Source organism: Colobus angolensis, unplaced genomic scaffold, assembly GCF_000951035.1.
Source record: "Colobus angolensis palliatus isolate OR3802 unplaced genomic scaffold, Cang.pa_1.0 Scaffold8, whole genome shotgun sequence".
NCBI classification, from domain to species: Eukaryota; Metazoa; Chordata; class Mammalia; order Primates; family Cercopithecidae; genus Colobus; species Colobus angolensis.
Window position 1 is genome coordinate 784734 of NW_012121820.1, and position 18980 is coordinate 803713.

Sequence of the window (18980 nt, forward strand, 5' to 3'; positions counted from 1 at the left end):
AAAAAAAAAAAAAAAAAAATTAAATGACAAGATATAATTATTGTTCAAATTATGAGGTATAACAGTACTGTGGTTATACATAAATATATACGCACACATATATACATACACATATATGTGTGTGTGTATATATATATTTTTTGAGATGGAGTCTTGCTTTGTCGCCCAGGCTGTAGTGCAGTGGCGCGATCTCAGGTCACTGCAAGCTCCGCCTCCTGGGTTCACGCCATTCACCTGCCTCAGCCTCCCGAGTAGCTAGGACTACAGGCACCCACCACTACACCCGGCTAATTTTTTTTGTATTTTTAGTAGAGACGGAGTTTCACCGTGTTAGCCAGGATGGTCTCAATCTCCTGACCTCGTGATCCGCCTGCTTCGGCCTCCCAAAGTGCTGGGATTACAGGCGTGAGCCACCATGCCTGGCCCTGTGGTTACATTTTTAAAAGAATCCTTAGCTTTTAAGACATATACTATAATATTTTTCTATTATAAAAATCTTTTTTTTAAAGGAGTGAAGATTAAAAAATGTATCACAGATTTATTACTTAATCTCAAGGATGTAATCTAGCAATTACAGTTGCTAGACATCATTGTAAACAAGCCTTTAAAAATCACTTCCTAGAGCCAGTTAGATCACTTACCAGAACAATATAGAAAGTAATTGTGGAGATTACAACTACATCCTTACAGAATGGTAGGAAAAAAACCCAAATGTCGAGTAATTTATAGGCAGATATTTGTAATTGGGCTATAATCCCATGGTAGTGTCAAAGATCTAAAAGTAGTCAATCTTAAACAGTTTGGATGTAAATAAAAATTTGTTCTCCATAGCTGTCAGATGACTCAAAAAAAACACAGCCCTAGAAAAGACAAACACTGATGGTGATGACGCACTTGAAGAGAGTAAAAAGAAATGTTTCATGAAATGTAAGTACAAAAAAGCAATATTTAGAAATTGATTTGTTTCTACAGTACATGATTTTAAGTCTGTTACTAAATTAATAAATTCCTATACAGATAAAACAGAAATTCTACAAATGCAAAAAACACAGTAACTAAAATTAAGAACCTAACAACAGATGAGCACAGCTGAACACAGAATCTGCAAACTAGAAGATAGGGCCAAAGGAAATCACCAGATTGAAACACAGAGAGCAAGAGGGATAATATATATAGAAAACAGTGTAAAAGATATGTGAGACATATCTCTGACCATATAATTAGAGTCCCATAAGAGGAGAAAGAGAATGTGGCCAAAGCAGAGATACTAGCTGGTATTTTTTCAAAACAGAAAAAACAAAAACCAAAAACAGACATCAAGCTGCAGATTCAGAAGCAGTATAATCCCCATGTGGAATAAATATAAAGAAAGCCACCCATAGGTCTGCCGTAGTCAAACTGTTAAAAACCTAAGACAATGATATGTCATCAAAAAGAAAACGAAAGTCAGAAAACAGTAAAATATCTTCAAAATGCTCAAGTATTTACCAACTTTTACTTCTATGCACGCTGAAAATATCCTTCAAAATGAAGGCAAAATAAATTACTAAGAGAATTCATTAGACCTACACTTAAATAAAGGAATTCTTCTGGTAGAAGGAAAATGATCCTAGGTAGAAGCAGACTTGCAGGAAGAATAGTGATAAATAAATTAAAATGTAAGTAAATCTGAATAATTTTTGTAAAATATAACAATCATGTATTTTGGGTTTAAAATACATAGAACATTAAAATTCGCAACAATAATGCAAACAGTGTGAGGGCATTTCAATGGAGTTATAAAGTACTTGTTTCCCATAATTGGCAATGATTTATATCAGACTTTGATCACCCATAGATGCATGCTGTAATCTCTAGGAAAACCACTAGAACAACTGTGTAAGAATGTATAACTAATAAGCTAGTGGAGGGAAAATAATACACATATCAATTCATGTGATTAGTAATACCTCTGTAAGTGTATATGCTTCTTCAGCCGTGCACTCTGCCTGTGCTGTAGGATTACTTAATGCAAATATTACAGGTCTTTCATTGATAGAGGCCATGGCTCTGATTACATCAGGAGTGAAAAGACGGCCAGCACCTGCAACTCCTGTAATAAGTAAGAGGGAAAAATAGCAACTTTATTATAGGTATAAAAGCAATGCTTATCAATAGCATTTCTACAATAGGCCTGCAATAACAAAAACACAGGTAATATATCATCACAAAGACAGCACTATCTCAGCAATGCAAAATCTATGAGAACGCAATCTCAAATCTGAAAAGAAAAAACAAGATGCTGAAAGTTCTCACTTCAATATTTATTGTCTACTATACACACAGTAAATTATGGGAAATTTTATTCTTTCAACATTTTGTTTTTTGAGACAGTGTCTCGCTCTGTCACCCAGACTGGAGTGTAGTGGCACAATCTCAGCTCACTGCAACCTCCCCCTCCTGGGTTCAAGTGATTCTCATGCCTCACCTTCCCAGGTAGCTGGGATTAAAGGTGTGTGTCACCACACCTGGCTAATTTTTGTATTTTCAGCAGAGACGGGGTTTCGCCATGTTGGCCAGGCTAGTCTCAAACTCCTGACCTCAGGTGATCTGCCTGCCTCGGCCTCCCAAAGTGCTGGAATTATGTGAGCCACCATGCCCAGCCAATTTTTAAAAAGAGTACACAACTATCTTCATCACTCTAATTGGGAAGATAAAACTTGCTACCACATGGATGAAACCTGACATTATGCTAAATAAAATAAGCCAGTCACAAAGAGAAAAATAGCATGTTATTCCATTTATATGAGGTAGTTAAATTCATAGAGACAAAAAGTAGAATGGTGGTTGTTAGGGGGTGGGGGGTGGGGAAAATGGGGAGTTGTTTATTTTTATTTATTTATTTTTTGAGACAGAGTCTCACCCAGCGAGGCAGGTGGATCACCTGAGGTTAGGAGTTCGAGACCAGCCTGGTCAACATGGTGAAACCCCATCTCTACTAAAATTACAAAAATTAGCCGGGTGTGGTGGCAGGTACCTGTAATCCCAGCTACTTGGGAGGCTGGGGCAAGAGAATCACTTGAACTTGGGAGGCGGAGGTTATAGTGAGCTAACTCCGGCCTAAGCGACAGAGCAAGACTCCATCTCAAAAAAAAAAAAGAAAAAGAAAAAAGAAAACAAAACAACTTACAGTTATATAGAAAATTAAATAGCTCCTCTTTTAAACACTTCTACATTTTCTGCTGAGAAGGTAATGCCATGATGGCATAGTCTGATGGCAGCTATGCAATGCCACACTCAAAGTTTTCAGCTTTGTTGCCCACGAAAACTTTGAGTCTGCACAGAATTTCCCTGGTAAAATCTGCAAATGGCTTTGGTCTTTTTCATGTTTTGAGCCCAACAGTAATACCAACTCTAAAAGCAAAGCATGATTGACTACACAGTGTCTAGGACCTAAAAGTATAAAGCAACATCTGGTAACTGAATTTCATGCATGGTAACCAAAAAGTTTATCATAGAAAAACGTTGTACAAGCTGAAAGCTAGGTAAAATATAAAACTGCCAACTCATTTTTAGTAATCCTACATGGTAATTATGACTGGCAACATACAGTTAGGGAGTAAAATTATTTATCAGAATAACTTTACCTACCAATTATAGTTGAAGGCTTCAGTATATTCACTGCATCTTCAAAAGTATCAGGTATGCTCTCTGGGACTGGGTGAGTAAATGGTTCCTGATAACTATCTATTTTTGCTTTCCGCCCCTAAATTTTGAGATAAAATACAGTATTTTTTTAGTTAACACATATTAAGGATGAAATAAAAAGACATTATTATGAGTTACACATTGTTTCTACAATAGAAATGTCTTTTCATTTTCATTTACTTTCCTCTTCAACCCGTATCTTCCAATTCTATCTTCATCATATCCATAAACTCAAATATAAAACAAAAATCTAATCTCCCATTATTCCTAGAAACTTTCTAGTTCCTCTAAAAAATGCATTTACTCTATGAGGTCTTCCTAAGTCCAATATGGCACAAAAGCCTACAATCCTTTATCTGGGGTAGATGAGTTTTGGAATTAGGAATTTTTTATATTCAATTTAATTTGGTTGGTTTGAGATGGGGTACCATTCTGTCACCCAGACTTGAGTGCAGTAGCAGCCTCTACCTCCCTGGGCTCAGGTGATCCTCCCACGTCAGCCTCCAGAGTGGTTTAGGCACACTAAACTACTTATAGTTTAGGAACTATGGGTGCACACCACCATGCCTGGCTAATTTTTTTGTAGAGATGGGGTTTTGCCATGTTACCCAGACTGGTCTCAAACTCCTGGGCTCAAGCTATCCGTCCACTTCAGCTTCCCAAAGTGGGAAGCTGAGCTACCACAGGCATGAGCCACCACTCCTGGCTGAGAATTTTTCATATTTTAGAAATACAATATGGCATATATAAAATATTACATATTCTCCCTCCCAACAGATACTCTATAACTGAACAAACTTACGAATAGTCACATCAAATACAAAAGGTTAAGATTACCAAGAGCTTCTTTGTAGTTTGAGTCAGGTTTTGCTACTAGGTAAGTTCAGGGAAATCAGATTGGTCACCAAAATAAATTTTGGAAAAAATTTCGGAATTTCAAAGCCTTTAGGATTTCAGAATTGCAGACAGCCACCACGGACTGTACTACCAAGAGTTCAGAAACAAGAGGAACAGGGAATTCTGGTTAAAGATGGCTGAATGAAGAGACATGTTTTCTTTTCCAAATCCCAGGTCAAAAACCATAAACGTTAAATTCTGAGTAGTGCCACAAAGCCAGAAGAGATACCACTGACAGACTAGAACAATGAAGAGTTTATCAAAGATCTGAGGCAGACAAAATCATACTGAATGCAAAAACCACCTGAGAAGTTCATATTCTTATTTTGGTAAAAAAGAAGACTTCTCCTGAAAAAGTGTGTTTCCATCAGAACTCCAAGACAACCCCACATAAGAACCTGCAGGGGCTAGGAAAGCAGCACACTATCATCAGTCAGTTCAGAAAACCAGGCTGAGCAAACAGTGACATAAGAAGTCACTGTTTTCAAAGTTTCAAAATGAAGGGCAGTGTTTAGGGTCACCAGGAGACACTGGAAGCCTCCCATAGGCCAAGCTACCTGCACACTGGAAAAGAAATATATAATCTGATAATGAATATGGAGATGGACAGGGTTCTCACTTTGTGCTAAGTAAACACATTGTAGCTACCAATACTGTGTTAGACCTGACCTACCAATATGTTAAAGAATCACAACATATTTGATGAAAACCAACATTATAAAAAGTACCAAACTAAACTGTGTACTAGTCAAAACATATATCCCCCAATAGCCTTCTAAATATGTGATGTTTTATCCTTGTGCCTTACATACTAATAAATATGGTAGTTACAGCCTCTTTGGGAGGCAGCACAGTTTAATTATTCAGAGCACAGACTTCACAGTCAGGATACTTGGTTTTGAATCCCGCCTCTGTCACTTATAAGCTGATGACTTTGGATAACTCCCTTGACCTTTTTAACTGTTTCTTCATTTGTAAAACTTACAGGAGATAATACACGTAAAGTCTTATAACAATGTCTGGTATATAACTACTATTACATTTTAAATTACATGTAGTTTAAGCACTCAAGATTTTTCATTCACATACTTCAATTTTTCATTTTATTTTTTGTACTAACAGAATACTGGTTCTAATTAAAAAGAAAAGATTTTAGAACTGGAGTAAAGTACATTTAGATAGCTTGCTCCACAGACATAAATGCCAAGCAACAGCTATACCATTATATTTTAATGTGTACATACAAAAATTTAACAGCATTGTGTACTCGATTGGTTTAACAATGAAACAGTTTACTTATATTTCAATGTGTTACACAGTAGAAGATATATGACATTCTTAAGCTAGTGAAAATGGTAATCAATGCCAACAAAGGTAGTCAGGCCCAAAGGTACTAAGTTAATCTGGGAGATAAGCTCTTTATTATCCATAAATTGTATTCAGGAGCACATGCTTTTTTCCTGGGGAAAGGGTCCATAGATTTTTATTAGATTGCTTCAGGGGATTATCATCTCTAAAGGGTTATGAATTTCTGCTCAAGGCCAGGCACAGTGGCCTCAGGAGGCTCAGGAAGGAGAATCACTTGAACCCAGGAGGCAGAGGTTGCAGTGAGATGAGATCGCACCACTGCACTCCAGCCTGGGTGACAGAGAGAGACTTCATTCCCCTTCTCCCCCGCCCAAATAATTAAGGAAAAAAAAAAAAAAATTCTGCTCAAATATCAAAAATTCTGCAATACTGTAATTTAATCAGGAAATTCTCAGTTCCTATTAAAAACCTAGTTTTAGGAGTGTCAAACACAATCATACTTGTACAATGGCCATTTGATCTCTTAAGAGCAAGAGAACAAAGCAAGAAAGAATAAGTCTGATGCCAACATACAGATTAATTAAATATGAAGCAGAAGTCTTTGTAAAAGACAGTAAGACTGGGGACATTTGTTAAAAAGAGAACAGAAGGTCCCAACTGGTATAATTTGGAGACTCCAATGAGAAACAAGATTTTAAGGGATAATATTTTTAAAATCCAACTAAAAATATAATGCACTCTTTTGCTTCTCCAAATTTTAAATACCTTACCTTAACTAATAAACCATATTTGTCAAACATCCAGATTTTCTTTTGTGCCTCTTGTTCTGACAGGCCATTTTCTACCATAGACATAACTATAAGATTTGCAATTCCAAGAGCAGCCTGTTCAACAAAACATAAATTTCAATATATACTAGAGTATGATGCAATGCTTGAATTACTTTATATATGAAGATTATATGCTATCTAATCTTCATAGTTATATATATGCTATATGCTAAAGAATCACAACATATTTGATGAAAACCAACATTACAAAAAGTACCAAACTGTGTACTAGTCAAAACATACATCCCCCAATAGCCTTCTAAATAGCAAAATTATATGCTATAATAAGAACTATTTGGTTTATCTTTCCCTTACAAATCAAACAAAAATTCTTTGTGATACTCTCTCTAAATATATTTTAAATTACCTGTTTTACAGAAGAAGTCTTGATTTCATACCCTCTACCTCAACAAAATTACAGGGTCATTATGTTCTTTTATAAATATCAATATTCTGCCCATTTTCCAATTCTAGAAGAGAGGATGAGCTTAAGTTTTAAAAAGCCTACAAAACTTACCTCTCCTGCTCCAAGGAATAAGATTTTGTGTTCAGAGATTGGTTTACTAATAACTTTTTGTGCTGCAAGAAGACCTGCTAGAGCTACTGCAGCTGTCCCTATAAGAAAAACAAAGTTTTACAAATAAAAAATGGGCACATTAAAAATGTTTAAAAAGTAGGAATCCAAACCCTAAAGTTTTTTTTTTTTTTTTTTTTTTTTGCTTTACCTTGAATATCATCATTGAAAGTACAATATTTTTCTCGGTACTTTCTCAAAAACCTGAACGCATTATGATTTCCAAAGTCTTCGAACTGAATGAGTGTGTTCCGGCCATATCTAAAAACAGCAAAACCCACAACAGTTGTGATGAAAATAATACTATTAAACAGCTTTCCACCTAATATTCCCTATGATAGCATTCAAAAATAATGTATTATGTTAGTTCAATTAAGGCCATCTGAAAAATTTCAGAGCCTGTGAAAGACTAGATCCAAAATGTAGAAATTATTCAATAAAAAAAGTATGAAGTGTTTAAAAAGAATGTGGCACCATGATAAACCCATGAGATATCAATCTATGTAAACTATTTTCAAGTGTCCAGGAGACACTTCCTTTGACTCTGAACCTCAAAAAATATATATTTGATATGCATATTTTCATTACATTAATAGTTAAACAGCAACACAAGAAAGTATATATTAAATAAGTAACGAAAAGTAATTGCTATTTGAGTTCACTGACATTCAGAAAAAGAAGATCTCAATCGTTTAGGTGAGCTAAAGTAGTAAGGGAAGGCTTGAAAAGGAGGTGGGCCCTGAAAGAACAAAAAGTAAAGAGGTAGAAAGAAAAGCAGGCTCTTATTAGGGTGACCCTGAATTTTCAACAGTCTGGCTATACATTTCATGGTTTACATTAAGAGATAAGGGAGAAGTTGGTTAATGCAGGTTGGGACCAAATAAGGGAGAATCTCTAATGCTAAATTAGAGAAGAGGGACTTTCTTCTGCATCCCATGTAGAAACAGTGAAGGCTGCCGAGAAAGGAAAAAATTCACATATGACTCCCTTTAGGAAGGATAAACCTGCCAGTGATATGTAGTACATATTGGTGTGGGGAGAGATGCGAGTGGCAGAAGCAACTAGGAGGCTACTGTGATACGAAGATAAGAGATCTGAAGCAGAAGATGCAGGAAGCAAAAGGAGTAACTATGAGCTATTAGGATGAATAGAAATTGATAAGGATCAACTGGGAAATGAGGAAGAAGCTGTTACAATGTCAAGGTAACTGGGATAACTAAGAAGATACTATTTGGTTGTCCAAGGTAGGAAAGTGAGAGGAAGAAGGAGAGATGACAATTTCTGGGAAGATGTAAAGTTCAGTTTTAGACTTGTTGACTTCGACTCTGAAAAGGAATTAATTTTTAAATACCTTCTACATGCCAGCAATTTTAAAGGTAGGCCAGGGTTAGATCATTAAGGTAAAGAGTTTGACTTTATCCTACGGCAATAGGAAACCAATGAGAGATTTCAAGCAAAAGAATGACATAATGAAGTACATGTTTCAAAACAATTAATCTGGTATTAAGGTGGAGATGAACTGGAGAGGAAAGAAACTAGAGGAAGAATTAGAAAACTTCAGAAGAGAGATAAGGAGAGAGCAAGACTGTGGCAATGGAAAACAAGAGACATTTAAGTGGTAGTACCCACTGAGTTTGAGGAATATCTGACTGCATGGGAGACTGATGGAGAAGGCAGAAGGGTCAAAGATAACACCTAGATGAAAATTTTGGCAATAGGATGAATGTTACTGCCAATAATAGAAGGTGGGAATACAGAAGATAGGTTGTTTGGAAAGGACAGGAGTTCAGTGTGGGATATGAATATGCATGTACAACAGAATATCCAGATGGAATATTCTGATTATTAGAAATGCAGGCCTCAGAAGAGCAGTGGGACTACAGATGGGTTTTTATGGGTTTAGTAGTAACATGCATAAAGGTCATAGTTGACATGGCTGAAAGAGAAGAGGACTAGGTGGTTATCCACATTTAATAAGACAGCAAGAAGCTGTGAAGATGACCAAAAAAAAAAAAAAAAACAGAGAGAAAGAGAGAAAGGTGGGAGGAAGACCAAGTTAGGAGGAAGTTGTTTAGCAATCAAGAGAAGAGAGAGTTTCAAGGACATAGAAGTGGGAAAACCTTAGCCGATGTTGCAAAGAGGTAGAGAGGTGGGAGGACCAAATGGTCAGAGAACTTAAAATATGAAAGCTGCACAACAGCTTCAGTGGAATGGTGGGCGTGAGCCTGAAGGTCAAGGCTGAAAAAGGTACTGAGCAGTAAGGGTTTGATAGGAGCAGTGAGGGCAGACTTCCCTCAAAATGTCAGGTAATTCAAGAAAGCAAGGCAGACCATGGGTACCACCTCAAATCACCACATCTAATCAGACAGAGACAGCCAACAGAACAAAGTTCTCAAAAATTTAATTGCCTCCTGCTTATCTTCACAAGAAATAAAGGGAAACAAAACAAAACTTTGGTTTTTACCCCACCCCCACCCCCATTAAAGGTGCTTTCATATACTCAGACTTTTAAAAAATACCTGTCAGTGATAGCTTTCATAAACTCATCAATCAGGTCATCATACTGTTGTGTGCGATCTCGTTTCTGGTACAAGCCCATGTAAAATGGGTCTTTTAAGAGTGCCTACAAAACAAAACAAATGTAAAAATAAAATAATTTATATTATATAATTAGTTTAAACATATACAATAAAAATTGCAAAATAAAAATTACTAATACAATTTTTTAAATGTATTGCCTTTCAAGAAACTTTATTTTTTCTTTTTTGAGACAATCTCACTCTTGTCACCCAGGCTGGAGTGCAATGGTGTGATCCTGGCTCACTGAAACCTCCGTCTTTTGGGCTCAAGCGATTCTCTTGCCTCAGCCTCCCAAGTAGCTGGGATTACAGGCTTGTGCCACCACGTCCGGCTAATTTTTTTTGTATTTTTAGTAGAGATAGGGTTTCACCATGTTGGCCGGGCTGGTCTCAAACTCCTGACCTCCAGTGATCTGCCCGCCTCGGCCTTCCAAAGTGCTGGGATTACAGGCAGGAGCCACCATGCCCAGCCCAAGAAACTTTTAATAGACTTAATTTACTATTATTTATATAAACATTAAAAGTGGATTTTAAGAAAAAAACTAACATTTAATCATAAAACTTTCCCTTCTTAAATTATCATTTTCGAAAGAGGGATACTACACAAATTTTTAAAAATACAGGAGGAAGATAAAGGGGGAAAATGATGTTACTCACGATATTATCAGTTCCCACATCAATACACACTGGCAGGCATCTATCAGGCCGTATTCCTGCACAAGCTGTATACAAACAAAGTTTTCCTACTGGAATTCCCATTCCATAGACACCCAGATCTCCAAGACCCAGAATTCTCTCTCCGTCAGTCACTACAACAGCCTTAATCACAAAAAAATGCAAATTAAAAGTTGTCAAAAATGGAGCACTAAAGAAAAGCATTTTTAAAAAGATAGAGTCACTTCATACATATTTACTCTTTGCTCTTAAAAATAAAATTGTTTCTTGGCTAATTTCCAATATAAACCAACCACGCGTACTTAAAATTCTAGGATTTCTGACTATTATGAGACATTAACTAGATTTGATTTCCCTCTGACTTCGGTTTAGGAATAGAGTTCTTCTGACTAGAGGACCAACTTAAATATCTTCAGAAAGATTAAATATGGCAGAGATGAACAAGATTCTGATGGAGAGATTACCATAAGAGAAAAATGAGTTTAGAAATAAACAGCATGGTACTCCAACACAATAACCTAGGCCAAACAAGAAAAACCTTAGCAACTGTGAAAAAGAAAAAGGTCTAGAACAAAAAAAAATCTATTTATAAGGAAGGTCTTAAGATGATACTGTGAGTTTAATTATTTGACCAAATGTTTGCTAGATTATTCAAACCAATGATCATTCATCAATGTTTATTTTGGAAAGGAGTATAAAGGCAGGTAAGATTGTTGCCTATAATAAAATTTACAAAAGCCTATGCAAAGATCTTGAAATAAGTTATTACATTTCACTTTATGAAAGATAACTAAATAGGCCAGGGCTTATATTTGCTATATTTAACATTTTTATATTTGCTAAGGTTCTAAATCTTAGATTTAAAAGAAAAAAAGGCATAACCAAACTTCTCTAACACCGTTACAAACAAAAGTTTTTATGGCATTTTAAAGTATTTTCTTTACCTAGAATAGTATTAGTGAAATAGGAAGGGACATTGAGAGGGCAGGAGACACCAGTGGTGCCAATACCAAGAGGGCTCACCTTGTATTCTAGCTCCAATTTCTTTCTCAGAGTCAAACTCTATACTGGTAGCCCATTTTATAACTACTACTATTATCATCGCCTCAGCTGCAAAGCACTAAATCTGCATGTATATAAGTGCAAAATAAATCAGAGCAACAATGAAAAACTGTTCTTGGAGATTTAGAGGTAATTTACAAGAAAAGAGAAAACATTGTGAAAAGGAGGGTTGTACTAATAGTACCTTAACATGATTTTCTGGCCAGTTATCCACAATTGATCTAACATGACCTCTGTCTGAGATTGAAATAAATAATCCCCTGCAACAGAACAAAAACACCTTTGCATTTCACAACAGCTTTGTTTCTAAGTTTTTGTTCATAATTGAAATATTTTGATATTTTAATAAAATATCAAGACATGGTATAATTTCCAAGCAGATTTACCTAAGTCACATTGGTTTATTTTCAAGCATTTTCAAGTACTTCAAACTGTAATTACAATGTTCACAGCAGATGCAACAAAGATTATTGTTAAATGATACAATCGTTTTACCCAAGAGGAAATGTATCCACAACTCATGTTCAAATAAACTCAATACACCAACAGGAAAAAAAAACAAAAAAAATCTGAAGCAAGCCACCAATGCAGGAGAGCATTACAAGGTCAACTAAACTACTGTTAAAACTTACTGAAACTGAAAATTTGAAATTTGAAGGAGCAGGAAGGGAAAGAAGAAAATTACAATAAATTCACACAAAAGATAAGATACCTGAAGCATCAGGAAAAAGTGAAAAGTTACTTTTACTTATTTAATATTTTTTTTGACAAAAATTGGATATACAGTTGACCCTTGAACAATGTGGGTGTTAGAAAATAAAGTCAAAAATTTACGTATGATTTTCCAAAACCTTAACTACTAATGGCCTATCACTGGCCAGAAGCCTAACCAGTAACACATAGGTTGACTAAGAATTTTTTTTTTTTTTTTTTTCTTGGAGTTTTGCTCTTTCACCCAGGCTGGAGTGAAATGGCATGATCTCGGCTCACTGCAACCTCTGCCCCCCACCGAGGGTTCAAGCAATTCTCCTGCCTTAGCCTCCAGAGTAGCTGGGATTTTACATGGCCACTACGTTTTTGTATTTTTAGTAGAGACAGGGTTTCACCAGGTTGGCCAGGCTGGTCTCGAACTCCTGACCTCAAGTGATCCACCCACCTCAGCTCCGCAAAGTGCTAGGATTAAAGGAATGAATCACCATGCCCAGCCGACTAACACTATTTTGTATGTCATATGGATTATATACTGTATTCTTACAATAAAGTAATCTAGAAAAAAGAAAATGTTATTAACAAAATCAAAAAGAGAAGGAAGAGGAGGGGTTGGTCTTGCTGTCTCAGGGGTGGCAGAAGGATAAGAAAATCTGAGTGAAAATGGACCCTCACACCTGTGTTGTTCAAGGGTCAACTATATTATGTAAAACATGCTTTGAAATCTGTATAAATTGTGGAATGGCTAACAAAAAGTCACTTTGAACACAGTATGTTGTTACCTACTTCAGATAATCAATCCAGATTTCAAAAGAGAAAGCAAAGAAGGAAGGGAGAGAAGGAGGAAAAAAAGAAGAAATGCAGGTTCTAGAACACAGTTCAGGCAGACATGAGGGCCAGCAGATCCTCACCGCTGTCAAACTCATCTTATGTTTAACTTTCTCATTGATATCTTAAATTTGGCACTATCATTACAGTTCAAATCAATTTAGTTCAGCAATATCTCAATCATGGCTATATAATGGAATCATCTGGTAAACTGTTAAATGCCAGGGTCCCACCTCCAAAGATTCTGATTTAATTGGCTTAAAGTTTAGATCAATCAACCAACCAAGATTTAATGACCATCTACAAAAACAAAACCACCACCAACAACAAAAACCCATAGCACAATACATTGCATAAATAATAAACAGTATTTGCCCTCACACATAAGCCATGCTCTTCACGTTTCAAGTCAGTTCTCAACTCTGGGTATACATCAGAATCACACCAGGCTCTTTTGTGAAACTCCTAAGTCTAGACTAACCGAATCTGAATCTCTGGGGGTGGGGCTCAGGCATCAGTATTTCCAAGTTTCTCCCTATCTTTTAATCATTCTAATAAGAAACTATAAAATAGCTGAGCAGCTTGGTTATATCACAGAAATGTTTTAGTTACAGTAATTGTTGGCAGCATATAGGTTAGAACAGTCTGTTTCTCAGTGTCTTCCAGGGAATACCTGCAACACAATCACTGAGGGTGCTCACTAAAATCCGGACCTCCAGATCTTTTTTCTTTTTCATCAGAAATCTTGGGGATGGGGAGGAGAGGAAAGTTGGCAGAGATCAACATTTTGAGTAAGTCCCACAGGTATTTCTCACACACATTAAAGTTTGAAAGTCACTAGACTAGATGACAGGAGACTGAATATAAAAGCTGTCATACATTGTTTGAATTACTACACGTGGAAGAATGTGTTAATTGAGCATGGGAAAAATATTATAAGGATTGAGAAAAGTAATAATAGATTAGCGGAATAAGACAAGAAAACTCAGATTAAGTAAAAACAGCGTGTGTGTGTGTGTGTGTGTGTGTGTGTGTATACATATATATATATAGCTTAAAATTTTCCAAAGAACTGTCACATTGGTTTCTCTAATAGCTCTTTGATAGGTCCTGCTATTCCCATTTTACACGAGGAAACACATTCATGGGGATCATGTGACTCATTCAAGGAATAGGGTCAGTTCTTGCCATTTCAGTACTCTTCCCATTTACAATGTTTGTAGGTGCTACAACTATTTGAAATGAAAATTCATTAAAAAAAGGAGAACAGGCTGCAGTGGCTCATGCCGGTAAATCCCAGCACTTTGAGAGGCTGAAGCAGGCTGATCACCTGAGGTCAGGAGTTCAAGACCAGCCCAGCCAACATGGTGAAATCCCATCTCTACTAAAAATCCAAAAACTAGCAGGCGTGGTGGTGTGCACCTGTAATTCCACCTACTAGGGAAGCTGAGGCACAAGAATCACTTGAACCTGAGAGGCAGAGGTTGCAGTGAGCCAAGATCATACTGCTGCAGTCCACTCCAGCCTGGGTGACCAAGTAAGACTCTCTCAAAAACAAAAAACAAACAGAAATTAAAACCGATCAAAAAAAGAAAAAAATCTCTTAATTTGGCTTTATTGACAAAAATTTTAATAATTCTGGATTATTTCCCACCAGAATTAAGACTTTTTTTGGTGGGGGGGCAGGTTCCAAAAGTATGTAATTCCTCTAACAATCACAATAATTTAAAGAAGGTTAGAAATGAATGATGCTATTTTTACAAAGATAAAAGTTATGAATATGTTGGGTTTTTGTTAATCACTTTTAATAAAAATTACGTTTTTGTGAGGTAGGAAATGTGATTCGGCTAAGATATATAAAATAGAAATGTAACAGCTGTTATGGAATGATATTTTCCTTATTCAACAATCATTTACAAGTTTTCTTTTTTAAATAAGCCTTACTTAGGTCTTCTAAAGATGTGTCCATACTGGGAGCAGGCAAGACCAACCGTTGGTGTATATACAATTGGCATTAAACTCTCAATGTCATCTTGCAGTATTCTATAAAACAATTTCTCATTTCTTTCTTGTATTCCCATTATGTAGATATATCTGAAATTAAGCACAGTAAATAATGTCTAAGTCAGCCTGCATTACATTAAAAGTCTTGGCTTATGAAAGTTAAACCTAAATGTCTAAAATTGAAATTGGGCCCCACTCACATCACATTCTAAAAAAACCCAAAACCTTAGATTATCACTATTTAACACCCAGGCCTAAAAATTAACAAAAATACAAGGGTACTTAAGTGGTAGATGATGATGATGATGATCATGATGATGATGAAATTACAATAGAAACAATGTTTACTGAATCCTTACTGTGGGTCAGGCTCTGTAGAAGGCACTGGAAATGCAAAGATCACTATGAGGTCCCCACCCTTAAAGAATCAGTCTTCAAGGAGACTGACATATAAACAAGGAAGCAAAATAAAGTGGCATTAATTCAAAAATTTGCTTAACACTGTATGCCTGGCACTATTTTCCAGGGATATAAGAAGTGAACCCTGTTTTCAAGGAGTTTATAACCCAGGAGGGTTAGAAGCATTATAAGGTCTACACAGAGTGCAGAAGCAGCACAAAAAAGGCAATTGTCAATTGATGTCAATAAATATATAAATAACTTCTTTTTAAATTTAGAGAACAGGGAACTATCGGCCTGAAAGCTTGAAAGTCAGTAATCATCTTGAGTTAAATATGTCTAAAGTAGACTTATCTTTCCCCGACCTTGTTTCTTCTGCTATCATGTGACCAAATGCGAAACCCAGATTCCATTCTTGATTTCTTCCTCTCCTACCCTCCCCAACACCAATCCTATAAGTCACCAAGTCCTACAGAGTCTACCTGCTAAACAGCTTTCAAATACATCCATTTGCTCCCTCCACCCTCACACAGTACAAGCTACCATCATTTCTCAGCTGGGTTACCTCAAAAGCCTTCTTACTAGTCTTTATAAATACAATTTTCCTGCTATGCTCCAATTGATTCTTCTCTTAAAAACCTAACTGTGATCATTTCGCTTCCAAATAAATTGTCGTAAAATAAGGTTCAAGCTCCTAAAATAGTTAACAAGACCTCTGCCTACTTTTCAGCCTCATCTTCTTCATGCTGACTTACTTAGCTTCTCAAATGCATCACAACTCAACCTGGACTTGCTGCGTTTGATGCACCCTTTGCTTACACTCTCTCTCCAGGCATAGTCCTATACACGTGCACTCCAAATGCAGTTCAGGTGGTGTGTTCTCTGGGGCCCTTTTCTGTCCACTCCCCTCCCCTATCATGTATACATACGCGTTTTAGACTTTCCTGTTTTCAGGTCCCATGATACCCTACTTCCCTCTGTAACTCTCACTCCACTTGACTTTCTGGCTTCCTCCAGTCTAGACAATACCGTAAGTTAGAAACAATCACCTCATATACTTCTATAGTTCCAGGAACTATTAATAGCAATATGTGGCATATAACTGGTGTGCAAATATTTGGTGAATAAATGGGGAGAGGTGATCCCTTCAATTATATTTTCTACATAGCTAATAGCGGAAGAAATGGTATCAATAGATAGAAATTAAAGGGAAGAAGATTTCTTTGCAGTATAGGGAAGTAAACAAACTGGGCTGCTAAAATGGAATGGATGGCTTTGTGAGATGGAAGTAATGTTAAGGAAAGAACAGATGACCTATGAGGCATGTGATAAAGGGAAGCTGTGCAAGTCATGGATCTCCTCAATGTTACCATCTTCTTTATTTCACTTTAGTCACTCTTCTGTGTACCTCAGTGATGGGCAGCACTCACCTAGGATCGTTATAGCTCAGCAATGGTGAATGCCCTTATCCACTCTCGGATCACAATCCTCTACCACTTCGGGTAACCACATGATGCCCTCACTTCGTCATCCTTCAGAGGGATCTCTAGCTCTGACTGCTTCATTTTCTCCCAATTCTATGGGCTCCCTTGGGGATCCTCTTTGTTTCCTCCTCTGAATCCCAGGATCAAATCTCTCACTCTGAGCAAGTATCTCCCTGTCATTCCTGTTTAGGAATCCCCACGTGACTTTTCACTGTACTCCTCTTCCAGAGTGTCTGCCTTTCCACCAGAGACAGTGAACTCTCTGAAGAGAAGGGCGGAGTGTTTTCATTTTTGGAGTGCCAAAACTTAGAACAGTGCCAGGCACATAGCAGTTCTGAATATTAACTGAATGAATTTATGTAACCTTTGCCAGCCCAGCAAACTCCAAGCCTGTATCAATGTTACATTTCATCTTTTCTGTGGAAAAATAACATTGCTGTGCAGAATGGCACCAATATAAACAAGATCTTGCCACTAGGCCATCAGGGTCTGCTCTCATCCCTTTAACCTGCTCTTGTTCGGCCTTTTTCTTTTCTTTTTTTTTTTTTTGAGACAGGATCTCACTCTATTACCCAGGCTGGAGTGCAGTGGTGCAATCATGGCTCACTGCAGCCTTGACCTCCTGGGCTTAAGTTATCCTCCTACCTCAGTCTTCTGAGTTGCTGGAACTATAGGTGTGTAACAGCATGCCTGGTTAATTTTTTTTTTTTTTTTAATTTTGTAGAAACAGGGTCCCACTCTGTTGCCCAGGCTGGTCTGGAACTCCTGGGCTCAAGTGATCCTCCCACCTTGACCTCCCAAAGTGCTGGAATTACAGGCATGAGCCACCAAGCCTAGCTTTTTTCAGCTTTACCTTATAGCTACGTGGCTCTTCCAAGCATTTATCACTCTCCTCACCAACTCTACTCAACCTTGGCCCTTCTACATTTGAGTGATGACTTTCATATTCTATGTCATAAAGGAAAGCAAGGTCATCAGCTAAACTGAGAGTTCATTACTTCTGCTCAATCATCTCCATACTTATCCTTACTAATATCTGTATTTATCTTTCCTCCAGCTTTGGAGAATGAGCTGTTCTTTGTTCCTGCTCAAGGCCAGCCACTCTATCTCTGCATTTGACCCTATGCCTTCTTCCTTTCCCTGAGACTTTGCTCTATCAATTATCCTTTCTCCTGGGCTCATTCCTCATAACTATGATGAAACATTAAACTTTCTCCCAGCTTGAAACATACTTAATCCCAAGTCTTGCTTTACTTATTGTTTAATGTCTTCCTTCCCTCCTTATCTGAACTTCTTGAGAGGGTAGCTTACATTTCCTCCCCTTCCATTCATTTTTCAGTCTATCACAGTATCTCTTTTGCTCCATCACATCAAAGAAACCACTCTTACCAGTCACCAGTAATCTCCTATACTTAACAAACTCAATTGATACGCTTAGTTCTCCATGCAGACCTATCCCTCTACCCAGAATACTTTGCCTGCTACCTGTAACATACTATTTACAATTCAGCTTAGGCATCATTCCCTTCAGGAAGCTTTTATCTGATTCCCCCAAGTTGAGCTAGGTGCCCTCTGCAGGCTCTCAGAATATATCTGCATGTACCTTTTTCTCATTTCTCAGACCAATAACAATCATAGCATAACTATCTGTTGATGACCTTTTAGAAGACAGGGCAGTGAGTTACTGGGTTGGTCATATATATTAAGTTTGCTGCCTGGTGCAGTGGCTCAAGCCTGTAACCCCAGCACTTTGGGAGGCCAAGGTGAGTAGATGGCTCGAGTCCAGGAGTTCGAGACCAGCCTGGGCAACACGGTGAAACCCCATCTCTACTAAAAACGACAAAAATTAGCCAGGTATGGTGGTGTACTCCTATAATCCCAGCTACTTGGGAGGCTGAAGTGGGCGAATTGCTTGAGCCTGGGAGGTGGAGGTTACAGTGAGCCA

General features: G+C 37.3%; 1 protein-coding gene across 2 annotated transcripts in view; it reads right to left on the reverse strand.

The window, feature by feature from the left end:
- The window catches only part of ME2 (malic enzyme 2, NAD(+)-dependent, mitochondrial), a 53108-nt gene that overhangs the window by 20869 nt on the left and 13259 nt on the right, over positions 1 to 18980 (reverse strand). For both annotated transcript variants that reach the window (XM_011928764.1, XM_011928763.1), the window contains exons 3-11: positions 15093 to 15242; positions 11797 to 11872; positions 10533 to 10694; positions 9816 to 9919; positions 7448 to 7557; positions 7240 to 7337; positions 6663 to 6776; positions 3631 to 3745; positions 1950 to 2092 (exon numbers count right to left, since the gene is read on the reverse strand). In XM_011928764.1, the coding sequence (XP_011784154.1) occupies positions 1950 to 2092; positions 3631 to 3745; positions 6663 to 6776; positions 7240 to 7337; positions 7448 to 7557; positions 9816 to 9919; positions 10533 to 10694; positions 11797 to 11872; positions 15093 to 15242 (1072 nt within the window). The remainder of the gene's footprint in view (positions 1 to 1949; positions 2093 to 3630; positions 3746 to 6662; positions 6777 to 7239; positions 7338 to 7447; positions 7558 to 9815; positions 9920 to 10532; positions 10695 to 11796; positions 11873 to 15092; positions 15243 to 18980) is intronic.